A 19,561-nucleotide genomic window follows, 5' to 3' on the forward strand; every position below is an offset into this window, starting at 1 on the left:
ATTTAATTCACACTCGATTAATTCCTTACCCATGCAGTATAGCATCAGGAGACACAACAAAAAAAATAAATAAATAAACAAAACTATCTAAAAACAAAAATCACAAGCGATTAAGAATGGATCAGAAAGTTCAGCCAAAAACTATATCATAATAATAAAAGTGTTATTCTAGTTATCAAAATCACTGAAAATGAAATACATGTGGATGGGGGATGAATCATTTCAAAATAAATAGGGCATATAAGATTCAATCATTAAATATATGGCAAATAAGGCAGGAATATAGACAAGTGCATAGATAATTTATGAAATGCCATATAAATATCAAATGTAAATATAATGGTATCAAATAGTTAATGAGGGGTTTTCAAACTGTTAGTTGCTTTGTTGATGTTCTTTCTCCAAGAATATAGTATTGTGCTTGTATGAATCAAACTTTTTATAAATACAAAAAAATTAATCCTTATGTTTCTATAAATACAATGACTATTTACCATGACAAGTTTGAGCAAACTTTTTTGGTAACTGCACTCATTAAATTGTGTGTAAAATCTCTTTGATTCTCTGAGAAATGTGGGAAATAAAGACCTATAAAATGACAAGAGTAATTTCTTTTTTCCAATATAACAATATGATCTCGAACACTCATCACTACTAGAGAGATCTTTAAGAAGTAACACTTTTGCCTTTAACATGTGCTCATTTACTCAACAGATATTAGTCAGTGGGTTTAGCAACAAGTTTTGCTCAAAACTGACTTGTTAAACAGTTATGGTATTTTCAAAAGGGTTTGTAAACGGACCATTTTCTCATCATGATTCCAGGAAGTGTTTCATAACAAGTTTGGTCAGGGACGTTCACTGATATACACCCCAATGGATGAGAGCATATTAGTCAATAAATATCATTTTATCATGAAGCTGACGATTCGCATTGACACATACCTCCTCTAATCTCCTCTCTGTGCCAACAGTAAGTAGATTATTAAACTCCTGTTCTAACGTGCTTCGTGCCTGCGTGTTTGGTGTTGGAATCTGAAGCGCTAGTGCAAGGGCACTGACATCAAATGTTTCATCCAGAGCAACAATGGATCCATGCACGCCACTTTCCTTCAGGTTTTGAGCAAACTCTTTGAGTCCAATAGAACATACCCACTTTATTACTCTTTCATTACTCCATACTAATACATCTAAAAGAACAAATATGATAAATAATATTAAGCATCAGGCAAGTATCATGGTGTTAACCATCCGGAGTAGAATCAAATATGATATTGTAAGCATTATTGTAATGCTTTGGAGCATATCTCATTTTTCTCATTCTAAACAACAGAGGGGGCTATTTAATGTATTAGTACTGTGTTAGGTCTGGAACCATTCAGCTTTCACTCTATATAATAGGTGTTGGCATTTATCAAGAATGGACTCATTTTATGACAGACATTGTTACATTACATATATCAGGGATCATTGGCAGATCGGGGGGGGGGGGGGGGTGGGGCACAGCCGGCCCGTGCCCCCCCCCCCCTTTTGAGAAGTAAATTTAAAATTTGTAATGTAAACATGCCGCTGAAACAGAAGTGTGCCCCCCCCCTATTTGAAAGTGAAAACCTTTCTTTTCTTATCTTTTTATTGCTTGTCAAATTTTTCCTCAGAAAAATGTGCCCCCAGGACTTCCCAAAGGCCCCCCCCCCCTTTGGGGGAGGGGCTTTTGGAAGTCCTGTAACAGCCCTATCAGGGAAGCCACTAAGGTTTGGTAAAAAAAGTCTGCATATCATGTAGAATGACCCTTGTCTGACATGAAAAATGTGTTTTTTATGACTGAAAATATCTTGAAAGTCTGAATTAAGACAGTCTGAAAAGAATATACTTCCAATGGTTGATAAGGTAAAGGAGGAATATCTTTGATTTGATGGGACAGTAGTAACTACATGTAAACCAAGGTCACAGGTAAGTTACAGGCAAAACAGATTCTTATCCCTGCAAAAAATAATCTACATCCTATGAAAGTTCAAGAGAGATTGTTCTTTGAAATGTTTTCATTCTCTGCCAGCATGCTATTTTGCATGTTATTTGGCTACACCTTCAGTTTATACATCACAGATTCTCAAATCAAATATGTATAGCAATAAGTTGAAGGTAAATTCTCAAGTCAAATTCCATGTTCTTCAGTGACATGCATAAGAGATTATCATGAAGCAAATATAAATAAACTTTAGTTTACTCCAAGAAAAATTAATTTCAATACGATTTAATTCCATGCAGTAAACTCTGCAGAACCTCACTGCTTTAAACAAATTATTGGGTAGTGATTTTACCAACAAAGATGGAAAGCTTTATTTCAATAGATCATGAATGTGATTGCTAGTGATATCAGACTTTAAACAATGCCAAGATAAAAGGTACATGTACATGGATAAAGGAATTCATGGGGATTGCTCTTTATTCAAGTATTTCTTTTTTATACTGACCTTTAACCTCTACTGCACTCTCTTCTCTCCTCCTTTCTAATTCCTTCCTATCATAGTTGACTTTTTTCAGACATAGTATACCGTACTGGAAGCTATTCCTGTTGACACAAGGATTCACAGACTTTTAAAACCATGATCTTCAACTCTACTTTAATTCAAGTCTTCTGTGTAAAAATTAAACAAAACCTAAAATTTCAAAAGTAAATGCTGTTTTTCAAAAGCAACCAATTCATGAAAATATATTCTGGTTTGTATCCAGTAAATTATATTGCATATTTGATCTGATAGCCAAGTTAGAAAAAATATTTGGATTTGAACCTGTCATCTGACTGCTGGTCAGTGACTGGTCAGTAACAATGAAATAAGAAAAATACCACAATAACTCTGCCTAAGTTAATCATGGAAGTACATTTCTTGCTTTCCCCCAGTAAATTAGATCGCATGTCAGTGGACCTAATTATTGCTATGATCAAAATCGCTCTTACAGTTGTACAATGAACATATACATTTATAATAATAATAATATGTCCATTTATATAGCGCAGTTACTACGTGCATATACTCAACTGCGCTTTGATACTTGGTATCATATTATTACCCCGGCTGTAGCTGAGCCGCCATATTAATAGGCGCTAAAGCGTTCAAGGAAAAATCCTACCGGGTACCCATTCACCTCACCTGGGTCGAGTGCAGCACAATGTGGATAAATTTCATTTACTTACTATACCATTTCACCAAGAAAAGGTGTTTTCACAATTAACCCCCAGCTCTACAGTGCGTATCAAAAAAAGTTTACACTTTGAAAAAGCTCTGGGAATTAAGAAATATACAACATGTGGGTAATTTTTTCACATATAATCTTGGGTTTGGGTCTCATCTATCCAATGAAAGTAAAAGTTTTGACAGAATGTTACACTTGAGTGAGCACTGACCATTTTTGTAAAGCTCGTAGAAATCTGTTTGCGCAGAAAGGCTTGTTTTCACGCTGTGTCCAGGAGAAAGGGTGAAATCAAACCTACCCTGCAAAACATTTCTCACACATTTCCCTTGCACTTTTAGTCAATTGAAATTAAAAGGATACATTCAAACATTTTGTAACAGTTTTACCACCCAAATTGGAATTTCAATACTTAGTAAGCACAACCTTTACCCTTTTTGTGCCAGCTGGATCTGAGGACATAACTGAATCTGAACACAAATTTATATCAGACATCTCCAGCATTTTTTCACAAAATTTTATCATTTAAAGTTGGTTTACACTTCATTTTTCATTTAATACTTGTTTTTTCTCCCCACTTTTCCAAAGCTTGACAATGATTAAAAAAATGAAAATCAAGCCTGAGCCATTTCATGTAAATCACAGTTCAGTGTAAAGCAAATATTGTCACGATGGCCCCCGGTGTGTGGGGTAGTGGGGGGGGGGGGGCGCAATGCACACTTCGAAGTGTTTTGGGCGAGGAAACATGTTGAAAAGGTAAAAGATATCTTCAAATCAATTTTACTACCTAAATTCCATGTGTTCTTCATGATTAAGGTCTACTTTTATTCGCATAACTATTTCAAAGTTCTGCGCAAATCATTTTTCACTAACTTTTCAAAAGTAAGTGGTGCTCACTCAAGCGGAAATATTTTTCGACAGTTATAGCGTCATTTGCTTAAATGGATCTGTATCAATGTGAAAATGTGGAAAAATCCTCAGGATATTACAAATGTATAATTTTACAGGACTTTTTCTAAGTGTAAACTTTTTTTTGATACGCACTGTATAAATGGTGTCATCCTAAAGATGGACATCATATATATTTATATACATGTTAGACCACATCATTTGCTAAAGAAGGGGTGTTTTTACCTATGAGAGCTATCAACCATTTTAAGCTGTCCTCTAAGGTCTTTCTTGGTCAGATGATCCAACATCCTAGCATCTACCAGACATTCCATGAACGTTGAGCGGTATTGCGGCAAGCCAATGCTGGTCAACCAATCATTTCCAATCCATTCATGATTCATCTCACCGAATGCTAAAGTCTGCTCAATTGGATGGGGAGGGGGTGGGGGAGGAGAAGGTGGTCGGGGCGGAGGTTCATTGATATTCTCATCAGACTGCATGGCAGAATGTTTTTAATGGAAACAGAAAGAAGCAAGGTGCACAGTTAGTAACCACAAGGGCATGCAGCTAATCTACCACCAATATATAATACATTCCCATTCCGCAACTTAAACAAGGGAAAAACAGGTTATTAGAGGAAGATGTAAGGAATATTTCAGTGATGTAGAGCAAAATTATTTTTTACTGACCTCTTTCAAAATGATTTTTTTTATAATGCTATGCAAAGAAAAAACTGTCTCCTTTTTGCGCAGGATGCTTAAGACCATTGACCCGTTGCATAAAAGCTGGTAAATTTGCCATCCAATGGTAAATACAACACTGATCAACAGCCAATCAAAATAATGAATTTCATGAAAGATGCCATAAGATGGCAAAGTTATAGTAACTTTTATATAATGGTTTTTATGTCAAGGCTACAAATTCCATTTTTATATCATTTTGTTGTTGTTTTTGATTAATCATTGTTACTTTTTCTTTCATTTTGTTTTTGTTTGTTTGGTATTTATACAAACATCATTCAGTTTACAACATGGAAAGCTAATTGATCTTTAGCCTATTTATGACATCCATCATACATGTATAAACACACTATAACATGAATTTGTTAGCTCTGAGGTATATCATGTAGATCACATAGATACGGATATGCATAATTTGGCATTTTCATTATATTCAAAATATATTTTCAATCAGTATAGCTGATCAAAGCCGACTTTAAGATGAACTTTTTGATTTGCAACAATATTTTCTGACACTGTTTTCCCCCATTTCTGTGTGGGTAGGTTGCATTACAGTATCTTGAAGGGTGCCAAAGTAAGATATTAGGTAATAACAGATAAACTTCCAGGGGATGTTTTACAAATATTGATGTTTTACCAAAAATTGCAATTGAATTCCCAGTAGCACGTGGTTTTAAGCTTTCATTTAATGAGCATCATCTGAAATTCCAATTAGAAACTTAACCCTATCTAGGCCGGGGGGGCCTCCGAGGCCCCCCCTCAACGAATCCCGCAATATTTTCGCCACGCGAAATTTTTTGACCGCGCCGCTCGCTGAATTTTTACTTTCAAGTCTTGCGCAACTTTTGAGACCAATTTCGCGTCACTCGGTTATGTGGTTCCAAAATTACGCAACATTATGTAAGTGCATGTCAGACCAAAAATTGCTCAAAAACGTGATTTCGTGTACAAAGTCAATGCAAATTGTGTTTTTAACCAAAATTCATAAATGTATGATTATTTTTAGTTTTGCTGGTCTAAATGTATTTATTTTATGCTTTTTATGATCATAGAAGAGTCCCCAACAAATTTCATTAAAAAACAATGAAAAACAAAAGGTCGAAAAAACAAAGAAATACATAAGAAATTGCAAAAAACAATATAATACATAAGAAAATGATTCGATATCACAATTTTTTCATGTACACTTGCTAAGAACACCACAAAGAGTTTCTATACCAAAAATCAGTACATATGGAGCCATATTTAGGGAGTTAGAGGAAAAAGTATGATTTCGCATACTAATTATGCATAAATTAGCATAATCACTTAATGGTGTTTTGCATGAAATAAATTGCTATACAATCTTGTAGATTATGTCCCAGGCAACCCGCGTGCCAATTTTCGGCGCGATCGCACGGTCGACGGCCGAGATCTTAGGGGGGGGCCTGGGAGGCCCCCCCCCCCCCCCGGCCATATGAACTCCCAAAATACCCCGGCCTAGATAGGGTTAACAGTTTGATTAAAAAAAATTAAACCACTCATTCTCTGTGAACATAGTGTAATATTCAAAATCAAGCATATCTAGTGACCTTTCTAGGTGATTTTTATTATATTTTAAAAGGGCTCTTTGAGACCATATATCTTATAAATTTAGGAATAGGTTTAATATCCAATGGAAACCCCACACAGAAATTTTCTTTTGAACGGGCAATCATGAATATAAAGTTTAATAAAATTGTAAAATTTGTCCTGTACACCACTTATTCATTTAATATAGTTCACCAATATTGCATACACATTAACAGTAATGGAGTGGAATAGTGTCAGAGATACACATGGTCAGATCATAATAAAGATTACACATTCTTAAACACCATGAATGTATTGGAACTTTAGGCATGACTCCCCCCCTCCCCCATACTTAACATTTGATAAAGTTTGATTTTTTTTTAAAGAAATGAACTAATGACAGTAATCAGAGACTTTGTGTGATACTGTTTTCCAAAAGTAAAATACCGGTATTAGATTATTTCCTTTAAATGACACCATTAATATCAACTTAGATGAAGGAGATAAAGAGCCCCCTCCCATTTCCCTATTAAAAAAAGTGGAGCACATCTGGCAGTCTCGCCTGCATTACGCCATTCAATATACATGTAGTAGCAGTGCTGACTTTGAACACTACTATAAAATCATTATTTACAAAAACTTTATTCACATGGTAATAAAATACAAAGTTCATTGACCGTAAATATCATTTGACCTTGATCCTGTGACTGAAGACTTGATTACCCTTATGTCCAAATCTCATGAACTAGATCCCAAAAATTTCAAAGTTATGATTTTAATTCAACAAATACCCCCAACGCAGTCAAAGATCATTGACCTTGGTCATGTGACCTGAAACTAACAAAGGACGTTCACTGATGCTTATGTTCAGGTTTCATGAATTAGGTCCATATACTTTCAACGTTATGACATTTCAAAATCCTAACCTTGGTTAAGAATTCAACAATGCCCCCAACATAATCTAATTACATTTATCATAAATGACCTTTGACCTTGGTCATGTGACCTGAAACTCACAAAATATGTTCAGTGATAATTAATTACTCTTTTGTCCAACTTTTAAGAAATGGATCCATTAACTGTCAAAGTTATGATGGAAATCAACAAATGCCCCCAACATGGCAAAAGTTCACTGACCCTAAAAAACCTTTGACCTTGGTCGTAGGACATGAAACTCAGGCAGGATGTTAAGAAATATATGATTACACTTATGCAGAGCTGCCAACCTGATATGATCATTTCAGTATTATAAAAGCTGATAATCAGTATTTTGGTGAGGAAATCAGTATTTTTAAAAGAAATACCATAGAACACTACATAAAACTGGAACTTTAGAAATCAGTATTTTGCATGAAACCATCAGTATTCTTCTCATTTTTCAGTACTAAATACGGAAAATCAGTGCTACTTGGCAGCTCTGGTTATGTCCATGTTGTAAGTTATGATGACATTTCAAAACTTAACCTTTGGTTAAGATTTTGATGTTGATTCCCCCAACATAGTTTTAGTTCATTAATCCTAAATTACCTTTGACCTTGGTCATGTGACCTTAAATTCAGCCAGGATATTCACTAATACCCCTTTGTCCAAGTTTCATGAATTAGGTCCATATACATGTAATTTCTAAGTCATGACAACATTTCAAAACTTAACTTTGGGTTTTGATTTGATGTTGACACTGCCATCAGAAAAGCGGCGCCTATAGTTTTGCTCTGCCATGCAGGCGAGACAAAAGGGGGATTTCGTTTTCTAAAACCAGCTCCACTAGTAATTCATTAATCGTTTTCAATACACAAAAATAATAACATTACCCGCCAATTTATCCCTGAAAATAGTCATATAAACAAATAAATTACCCCCTGTAATAAAACAATAAGATAATTACAAAAAAAATGTAAGATTTCCAGAGCTGGATCATGCTTGTAAGCTAGGAATACAATTAATACAAAGCATTCAACGGATACAGGCTACAAGTAAACATTTGAACAAAAAGCAAGGAGGGATGCAGATACAATGCATTTTACTTTTCCAAACATGGGGATAAGATATTCAAGCTTCACAATACATATAACTTTTCATCATTCAAGCTGCAGCTGAATACACGTATATATTGAACCACAAGACTTTTTAGGTATAAAAAGTGCACATAAAACCCGCCTTACACTGTACATGTATGACTGTGAATGGATATTTAGTGAAATTGCAAAAAGAGATTCAAATTGTCAATTGTTTCTGACAAAGGCCCAGAATGGTCATCCACAAAAGATAAAATTGATTGATAGCATTCAGGTATGACAGAGGGCTGAACGTGAGATACTCTGCCTGGTTGGCCATTGTTTTGAATTAAATGGGCCATATCTTATACCACTTTGACAAACTCATAATCTTTTGGTCCAGACCAGGCCCGCACTAAAGTAGTTCACATCCTGTAACAAGTGGAGCGCCTCTGGCAGTCTCACCTGCTTTATGCGATTCAATATAGCAGCAGTGCTGACGTTCAAAACTACTATAAAATAATTATTCACAAAAAACACCATTCATTGGAAAACCGGCGCCTCACTCTCACTCTGCTATTTAAAACCTCAGGCACATAAGGAATAATTTTCATAGTAACTAAACATGCCATATACAGAGCAGAAGTGCTCCATATTGTTACCTTTGTCCATGCGAGGAATATTGCCTGGGGCCTGCTATCTTTCATTAACTTTTGGTCGGCGCCTGGTGTGGGCCTGGTGCTGGTCTGGTGCTGATAAAAGCATAAAAGTCCGGGCCTGGCATGGGTTATTTTAGCCCACATCATTCAGAAACTCAAAACTTCACGACTTAGCCCGGGCCTGGTCCAGACCAGTGAGTAAATGAAAGGGGTATTAAGTTCCTATTCACTTAGCAATTTTCAAGATTTTTTTTCATGTAATTACCTTGAAAGTACTGTTAAGAAAAATCCAAACAAAATTTCTTTCAAATTCCAGTAACAGCCTTTTACACTGTGTGAGGCATGCTTTAAAGAAGAACATCCTACTGAAAAAAACTAATTAAAAATATCAATAAAGATCCATTTAAACATTGTAATAACTAACTAGGAAATCCATAACCAAGAGAAGAAGTATAGAAAAATAACACATTCAGCATGCAGTAAAACAGCATTAGTGACAATCACATGCACTTCTCCCTTGGATATACATTTTGCAAAGGAGGCATCAAGTTTTAAATTGAATGTTAAACTGTATTATATCAAAGACAAAGATGAATGCTCTAATACTAGTAATTATTAGGACCAATGTCAAATTGGCCTAAGAGATTGTCTATCAATCAGTATACAAACCAAATGGATGCAGTCTCATTAACCTGCATGTAACTTTTGTCAAAGATATCATTTACTTGTTTTGCTCAATTTTGATTTTGGCTCATTTACAAAAATGATCCATATACAGTTCACATGATACAAGACCAAATGCCCCAAAACAAAAGAAATAAAAAAAATCATATTAACATAAAAACTGTCACATTAGTCTGTTAGCACCAATAGTAACCTTAAATTGAAAATTGTAAGTTTTAACAACTTATGGTGGTACATGTATAATTACTGTGCAAAAGTGCATTAAATGTAAGATATAAGATTGTACTGGTAAATATAACTGTCAAGATAATTACTTATTATATATACACAGGAATACCATCCCCCTCCCACGTCATAACTCCACTACAGATATTCCTAGAATATTTCTAGCTTTTCCAAGTTAAAATAATTTCATTTGTTAATTGCGAGTGAACATTAAATATTAATGTCTTTTATAGGGATCATTAATACCCCTTTCACAGTGCACTTTTCACCGGCGAAGTTCACCAGCGAAGGGGAAAGTGTCCAGTATGAAAGGTACACAGGAGAACTTCACCGGTGAAGTTCGCCGGTGAAACAGCCAGTATGAAAGCAAACCGGAGAACTTCTCCTCTTTAATGACGTCAGAGGTCAAATTTTTTCTCTCCCGAAGTCCCCTGCACCGAGATTCCGCGCGCAACTACTTGCAAGCTCAGCTGAATGCTGTGGCCAAGTAGATACCCTCAAATCGCCCATTGAACTTTCGCCGGTGAAAAAATGTCAGTGCGAAAGGGTACATTTTTTTTTCGCCGGTGAAGTGAGGAATGCGAGGCGGAGAAGTTCGCCGGTGAAAAATGAAGAGGGCAGCGTGAAAGGGGTATAAGAGACTTATAAAAACATGCAAAATTATACTCTGATATATCCAAGTTTTTTTTGTTCCTTGTGAATTTAAATATGTAGTACATTTAAATCACATTTCAGAGAATGAACGAAGCACCCAGGCATCTATTTGTAACAAACATAAATTGCTGGTTCTCAACACCCATCATATCTTTGTCCACCTACTAGGGATTTAGTTCCAATCTTACTAAAAACCAGTTTCACAAAAGGCATGAGACTTAGCCTAAGTCACAAAATAGCATTATTTTCAAAAAGAAAATTTTGATAAAACTGCTATTATTGTGATAAATTGGGAAATAAATCTAATCAAAATAACAGCAGATGCAAATATACATCATGCATACTAAAACTGTAAAGACTGGAGCATTCAATTGCTGAGAAAATTAAATTATGAATAATTTATTTCATGACTAAAAAATCACATGTGGACGTTGAGATGGATACCCCCGTGATATCAAATTTTAACAGAAGTAAACTTCCCTTTGTAAAATAATGACAATTCTTTTTATGATTCCAAACATCAGGATGTAGTGTAGCATAATTTTTTTGTATGTATAACTTAAACATATAGTTTTTCAAAATGTTGAAAAAGGTCTGAAAATAATGAATATGAGTCCACTTATGGATGGCCTGATGTGGTAGAATCTTTATCGATTCAATTATTTTATTATTTCAAAATAAATGGTTTTGTGGCTTTTTATCAACAGTGTTTATAGTTTCTGTGTATTACAAATATTATTGAATGATCTATCCCACTTGTTTTACAATGTCATTTCGACTTCTATAATTGATTACTGAAATTGTCAAATTTTGAGACACTTTTGCTTGTCATAGTCTACCCATGTGATGCCATAATGTCATTATGAAAGAAGTTATGACAGGGTTGGAGGGGTCATAAATATTTAGTTAGGTTATTGTCCTTGATCTTGGCAAAGAGGGCTTTGTGAAACAGTCAACAGACAAGTAGCTCACTATCTCCAATTTAGTCAAGAAGTAAGAATTATGAGAAACGGGCCCCAGGTGTTGAATATTGACAATAACTAACAATATGCTTCATGAAATATCAATATGTTTGTATGATAAAGAATTAACTGTTGAACCCATCCCCAATAAAAAAAAAACTGGCAGTAATTATACTCACTGTCCGGGATGTGGGCGGAGCTGACGGACTTGTAAGGCTGACCATTTCTTGAATAGCTAGTCTTAATTTCAGTCTGTGAAGTGGATTACTAATACCGATTTCCCTTTGTATCTCTGTATCAGAGAGTGCAGACATGATGGCACCACTTTTCACATTTGCTCGACACGCTGCCACATACCATGCAGGCATTCCTACCCAGAGTTCCAACCATGCGACTACAGTAGGACCGTTCCATAGTGCAAATGGGGTACCTGCTCTTATTGCTTCTGCTAATAATTCATGTCTGGATACACAGAAAGATATCAGGAAAATATAAGATGAGTGCTGGAATATTTGATAACAATGGATTCTTAGGCCCGAATTCACAAAGGTGATTTTTAAAATCATTGGTTGAACCCATGGTATATGCAGAAATTCCTTTTTAAATTAAGCTTATTTACTGCATAGATAAATGTCTAATACTGATGATGCACGATTTTGTCACAGTGCGCTAAATTGACGCCTGTTGTCAACGCTACTTTATTCATGAGTCCAATGTTTTGAGTTAATGAGTCCTCTTTTCAAACAGTGGACTCATGAACAAACAAGTGGAGCGCCTCTGGCAGTCTCACCTGCATTACACGATTCAATATAGCAGCAGTACTGACTTTGAAAACTACTATAAAATAATTATTCACAAAAAATAACATTCATATAATGATATAACACTACGTTCATTGACCCTAAATGATATTTGACCTTGATCATGTGACCTGGGACCTGTCAGAGATAATTGATTACCCTTATGTCCACAATTCATAAACTATATCCATAAACTTTGAAAGTTATGACAGCAATTTACTAATAACCTCCAACATGGCCAAAGTTCATTGACCTTAATGACCTTTGACCTTCGTCTTGTGACTTGAAACGCACACAGGATGTTCAGTGATACTTGGATTACTCTTATGTCCAAGTTTTATGAATTAGACCAATACAATTTCAGAGTTATAATGTTAATCAACAAATATTCCTAAAATGGCCAAAGTTCATTGACCTTGAATGACCTTTGACCTTGGTCATGTGACCTGAAACTTGCAAAGGAAGTTCAGTGATACTTGATCAAACTTGTCCAAGGTTTATGGATCAGATCCATAACTTCATTGACCCTAAATGACCATTGACCTTAGTCATGAGCACATCAGCATTGGACATATTTTTTAAATATGTGGCAAATAAGCATACAGGAAATCTGCATAAAGCTAAATGATAGTAGTTAGAGTAAAACACTAATTTTGTGAGAAAGTCTGTAAACCAAGGTTAAGTATGACTATATCATCGTGGATCTAGATCTGGTACAGTTACATAAACTGAACTTTGTGAAATCATAAAATCTAAGCTGAAATACGATCACACTGAAGATCGCCAACAAAGATAGGCACACGTGGGACAGTGTATTATTATTGCTGGAATAAAGACCAGACGGAAGTGACCGAATCCACGCTTATTTTGCTTATTTCTCAGCAATTACACAATTTCTTCCAGAATCCTTTGGCACATATTTTTTATTTATACAAACAGACACTTGGGTGGTCATTATATTAAATTCTGTAAAAAGTCATTTTGAGATCGTTACCAAAATTGGAATTTACCTTTAAATCATGGGTACAACTAATGGACTAATTTTTAATATGTGGTAAATAAGCGAAATTTATACAGGAATTCTGCATAAATCATGTGTACAACTGATGGTTATAAAACCCCCTTTGTGAATTTGGACCTCATTGTTGCTAATGGCTCATGTCTGGATACAAAGAATAAGAAATAGTATATCAACCTGGACCCCGTCTTACAAAGAGTTACAATTAATCTGATCAGTCATAACTTTATGGAAATCCATCTGCGTCATAATTTTTTTTCTCTGAATATTTGCACAATGTCCTTTGTATGCAAAGTGAAGCACAGTGAATTTTCAAGAAAATAATGAATGCAGGAAAATACATTATAGCTAAATAAATATTTTGAACAAACATGCATAATATATGTTGATGTTGCTGGCTGTCCATAGTTGTGATTGATCGGATCAATCATAAGTCTTTGTAAGACAGGGCCGTACACACAGGGGACTGTGTGAATGGGGCCATTGCTCTCAATGATTCAATTACATGCACATGTATGTAATTGTGTCTAGGGCCCATTTCATAAAGGACTTACAACTATTGTAACTTTGCTATTATGGCAACTACCATGGTAACAAGGCTCAGCAGCCAATCAAGGATACCATGGTAGTTGCAAAATGAAATGGGCCCCAGATTTGGAGAAATAAAACAAACTGATAACTGGATTATTGAAGGCCCTTCTTGCTAATGTGAACAGGGTGGCTCCTATTCCCAAAGACATCCATTAATCAAAGTCTGACTATAATATATACCTTTGGTATCCGGCTTATTGGTGATATACTCTAATATGCACAAATGAACATGATGCAGCAATTTCTACTCCCATTATTTATTCATTCATTTATTCATTCATTTATTTATTTATTATCTATTCATGCATTTATTTCTTGATCCATTTATTTATCTATTTATTTATTATTTACCTATTTTCATTATTCTTTTTTTGGTGGAGGGGGGTCCTAAAGGCTTCAAAACTTACTTCTTTTTCTTTCTCCTATCTTGCTCTCTCTGGCCAGCGACTCCAATTGACATCGAGTCTTGGGAAGATGAATCATCTTGAAAATGGGCTTAAAGAAATAACAATGCCAAGGATAAGATTTATATCAACAGCAAATTTAATATCCTATTAACACCAATTACTGACCTTCTTTAGTTTTGTGATATGGACTGAGAGAACAATGCATGATTTACATTCATGTAGCACACTATGTTGCATTTCTTCTGAGAGGATTCTGTTCTACACATAAAGTGCATCATTGTCACTTCATAGAGAGTATTTTGACTGGCTGCTGCTATCACAATCATCATTAACATTATCATAATTATCATCATATAAAAAACATGACTATTATCACTACAAATATCATCACAATCACCATTTTCAAAATCAATCATCTTTATATAATCATCATCATCATAATAATCTGAACCATGTTTTAAGGTCATTTATCGCAGCTAAATCAACATCTATCCCCAATTCACATAAAGAAATTGTTCTATTGTACAAGAAATTTCATTTCAGAAATATGCTTCAAATCACTGCAAATCCTTTCAAATGACAGAATATTTGAATAAGAAATAAATGAAATAGCATGCAGTAAATAACTAGCAGTAGCAAAACAAATGTTATAAATCAACTGTTGAATGTAATATTCCTTAATTAACATGTACAGTGTACATATGTAGATATGGTCCATAGAGTGCGTTTCTTTAGTCTTAAAACTTTGATTGAACATTTTGCAGTGCATCTCAAAGTGATTTTAAAAAAAAATGTCTCGTTATCTTGACTCTTAGTTTCTATTAATATTTCTTGACAACTGAGAAAAACAGCAAAAAAATAAAAATAAATGGTGGCTGCAAACAATCTGGCACTGAGAAAATGGCCATCCCGAAAAAAGCCTGAAATAACCAGAAACAAAACAGCCACAATGGCTCCAGTGAGTTTCAGAGTAGCCCTCTTTGATTTGTTATGAAGAAGAGTAGTTAATGAAAGAGTTCCAAATACAGGACTTAACTGACCTAAAGATAGAATGATTGGGTGTGTTATATTTACTTCAAGTAGACTTCACAGGCAGGTGAAGAAAAGGTAAGATAATATTACATGTTTTTTTAATGCAAATTATACCAAAAAGTTCACTATTCTATGACTTGGTAGTTCAAAAAAGGAAAGAGGAAAGGAGAGTAATTGATTGGTAGTTCTGTCATCTTTACTTTTCAAGACTGAAAAAAGGAGAAAATCTTCAGCTTACATTTTGAGCAAACTGTCTTTGAAACAATCTTATCAGTTTATGAAACACTTTTATTAGCATGCTGAGATGAGAAATGTTGAACAATACACTCACATGCATCCTGAGTAAAAATTTGGGAATAAATCCATATTAACCCTTATTAAACTGGGGACAGCAAGTTTTCATGCTACGTCGCTGCGCAAATTTTTTTGACCACGCCGCTAGCTGACATTTTACTGCGCATCTTTTGAGACCGAATTTGAGACATCCAGGTACACAATTCTGAAATTGAGAAATATTTTGTGAGTGCATGTCGGTCCCAGAACATGTACAAAGTCAATGCAAATTGTCTTTTTCAACCTAAAATCATAAATGTATGATTATTTTTACTTTTGTTGGATAAAATGGATTTATTTCATGTTATTTATGATCACAAAAGGGTCCCCGGCAAAGTTCATTGAAAACAATCAATGAAAAACAAAGAAATATACAAGAACTTAAAAAATAAGATAAATAGAAAATTGATTTTTTGGCATTTTTTTTATTTTTGTGAGAAATATAAAAATTTATATGTTCACCAAAAATTAGCATGCTACTAGCTGTATAAAGAGAGTAAAAGGCAAAAACATACACACAAAAAAACGAAATTAGGGCAAATTTCATACGCTTATTTGCATAATTAATAAAAAAAATATAAGCAATTATTTTTTTGAAAATCTTACAATACAGTCTTGTAGTTTTTGTCCGGCTCTACATGAGTGCTAATTTTTGCAGCAATTGTGCAATCAACCCCTGAAATCCGAGGGGGGGAGTCAAATTGACCCACCAAACAGTATATGTTGGTTTGAAAAAGCCCAGTTAAGATAGGGTTAATGTATCAGAAAAAGCATTAGAGTCCCAGGAAAATTGAAAGTTAAAAAAAAGTTAATTCTTAAACCTCTTAATTCTCACTAATTCAAAATGTACCTCAATTCAAAAAAGTGATCTCAGCAATATGTTTATTCCCTTTTTGTTCTGAAAAGATTTGGACATATGCTACATAAGCTGTATCAATATTCCTATTACATTGAAAGCTAACTCTAAAAATGTTTGAATGGGTTTGAAAAGATCATTCACAATAGTTCTGATGGATTAGAACAAAGAACTGCAGTTAAATTTGATGAAGACACACTGAGGGATAGTTTGACACAGTGTTAGTAAAGGGTGTAACCTTATTATACCTTGGTATAAGCTCCATAAAAGCAAAGCTAATAGAAGATAGGATAGGATAGTGGGTTTAAGAAACAGAAAGATAAATATATATGTTCTAATTCAAATGACTGTCACAAAATGTTACACACTTCAGGGGTGCTCTGCTTTTCAAGAAGTGACAACAAAACAAATACTAGTATATTATATAGAGATAAAGAAAAGAGAATAGAGGATGAGGTCATGCATATTGACCAGAGAAATTCAGAGAAACCTTGCCACCACAACCCCTCTGGATATAAAAAAATAAGTGTGGACTTGTTACAAAGCTAGATAAACTCCCATTACCTGGTCTATCTAGATCTGTTCATTGTTACATCAGTGTAAAGTAATACTTTGGAAAACCACATGAAATATAATTTCTGTTCATAAACAATGAAAGAATCTCATAATTACATAATTCTGATTTTGGGATTTTACAAATGTGGTGATTGTGATGATTGCAATTTTGATAGCGATGGCAGGGATAATGTCAATGATGATGATAATGATGACTACATTTATGAAAACCACCAAGCTAATGGTCATGATGATGATGAAGATGATTGCAATTTTGATAACGATGACAGTGAAAATGTCAATGATGACAACTACATTTATGAAAACCACCATGTTGAGAGGATGGTCATGATATATTTGACAATGATGGTTGATGAAGGATATAAGTCTCCTTGTTCTCTTTGACCTGGGTCATAGTTTGACCTACCTTTATCAGGATGTTCTCTCCCTCTTCTTCCAGGCTTCTCTTTCTTTCCAAAAATCCTACCGAGGGAGCCCTTTATACCTGAAGCTTGTTTCTTCTGTAAATTCTTATTAAGCGAGTCTTGTGAACTATTAGCACTGCTATGGGGGCTGGGTGTGCTGTTACTTTCCATAGAGTTTCTGCTAAAGAACAATACATGAAATAACAGTCAACATCCATGTATACACACAAAAAATTGATGTGAATGAAATTAGACATGTCCAGTATCATAGATTTAATCTGTGAATGAACTGATAGCAACTGCCATGAGAATGGCAAGACAATAGGTAGGCAAAGCAAAATGAAAAAGAAAATTATACGAAAGTTCACATGTTATAAATGTGCAGTGAGGACCATGATCACTTTGCCTCGATTGGAAGTCTACATGTGGCTATTACCAGTGATACATCATGGACTAATCAAGACATATTAACATGGTGATAATACATTGCAGTGTTTGTATATATACATGTAGAATGAATAGGAAGAAGCAACTATCCACTTTTATCAGTGAAAACATTATACAAGGACAACATACATGTAGTAGGAAGATTTTCATTTATCTGTGAAAGTATGCCCTCACATATTATATCAGGAAACAAAGTTTTAACTCTCCTTTATCGTGAACCTTTTTTTTAACTACATATCTAATTTACAACTTCATGCATTATCATGAATTTTCTTTAATGTCGCTCAGTTTATTGAGCAGAGCGTTGTGGCCCAGTGGATGAATAAAAAATGGGTATTGATTATATTCTTTTGTCGTTATCGATATCAGTAAGGTTTTTTAGAGATATATCGACAGAGTATTTTCTTACCAATAACAGTACTAATAATCATACATTATTTTTAAAGTTAGCTTTTTTTTCTAACAATCTTACGTTATTTTAACACTCTAGCATGGTCTTACTATTTTATTGTTTAATTGATTTCACTATTTATGTTAGATCAGTATATATTTGCATTGACGCCATCAATGGCGACAATGCATTGTTGTTGTTCCGTATTCCTATTCCGCAAGCATCTTCGTCTTCTGCCAAACTCCCATTCACTTAACACATAGAATTTGTTAACTCTGCCCAGGCCACGTCCCTCATCCAAATTCATCCAAATTTGGCAGGCATTGTCTCCAGCAATCCTAGTTGTGCACCTCCTATTTCATTTTCCAAAATAACTCATGCATGATCGTTTTGTCAATTTCAAGTACATTTGCATACCATTCTCCATTCTTTCATATTTCATCGTGGAGCGTTGTGGCCCAGTGGATTAGTCTCTGGACTCTGAAACAGAAGGTCGTGGGTTCGAATCCCAACCATGGTGTAATTTCCTTCAGCAAGAAATTGATCCACAATGTGCTGCACTCAACCCAGGTGAGGTAAATGGGTACCTGGCAGGAATTTATTCCTTGAAACGCAGCGCGCGTAACAGCTGCACTGCTAAAGCCACGGTAATTATTCTGCATATACTGTAGAGCGCTTAGAGACTTCTGACAAAGTAAGTGTTAAGCGCTATATAAGCAAGTATAATTATTATTATTATATTTCAGTTATCCTGCATTCTACAGACTTCTAACAAATTGCTATAGATAGTCAAAGAGTTGCTCCATCATCTGCGACATATAATCTCACCTTCAAAATGCCATCTTCATGCCCTAAATTCAAATCCGAAATAGCCTTCCTACAAAAACTTCATATTTATTGAAATGTAAAGTAAAAAAATCGTAAAATGGCAAGAACTTTCTTCTTGTTTTTATTCATTTCGAGCTCATACTTTCAGGAATTAATTACGGTATGATATCATACATACTAGTGAGTTTTCACGCATCACTGACCTACCGTTATTGAAACAGTGCCCTCTAAAGTTTCAAAAACGCTTACCTTTGAATGCTCCACATTGCGTCATGCGTGGCCAAACCCGCACCCTTTTTTTAAATTAGGGTTTACAAGATATGCCCTTTC

The 19,561-nt window shown here is 34.8% G+C and overlaps 1 protein-coding gene across 6 annotated transcripts in view; it reads right to left on the reverse strand.

The window, feature by feature from the left end:
- The window catches only part of LOC121420976 (liprin-alpha-1-like), a 68,468-nt gene that overhangs the window by 15,728 nt on the left and 33,179 nt on the right, over positions 1–19,561 (reverse strand). For 4 of the 6 annotated variants that reach the window (XM_041615539.1, XM_041615537.1, XM_041615540.1 and 1 more), the window contains 6 exons: positions 17,568–17,746; positions 14,365–14,452; positions 11,728–12,010; positions 4,323–4,573; positions 2,471–2,568; positions 945–1,189 (listed from right to left, as the gene is read on the reverse strand). In XM_041615539.1, coding sequence (XP_041471473.1) covers positions 945–1,189; positions 2,471–2,568; positions 4,323–4,573; positions 11,728–12,010; positions 14,365–14,452; positions 17,568–17,746 — 1,144 coding nt within the window. The remainder of the gene's footprint in view (positions 1–944; positions 1,190–2,470; positions 2,569–4,322; positions 4,574–11,727; positions 12,011–14,364; positions 14,453–17,567; positions 17,747–19,561) is intronic. The other 2 variants (XM_041615538.1, XM_041615541.1) reach the window with 2 other exon arrangements.

The sequence above is a fragment of the Lytechinus variegatus genome, chromosome 9 (assembly GCF_018143015.1).
Source record: "Lytechinus variegatus isolate NC3 chromosome 9, Lvar_3.0, whole genome shotgun sequence".
Classification (NCBI taxonomy): Eukaryota; Metazoa; Echinodermata; class Echinoidea; order Temnopleuroida; family Toxopneustidae; genus Lytechinus; species Lytechinus variegatus.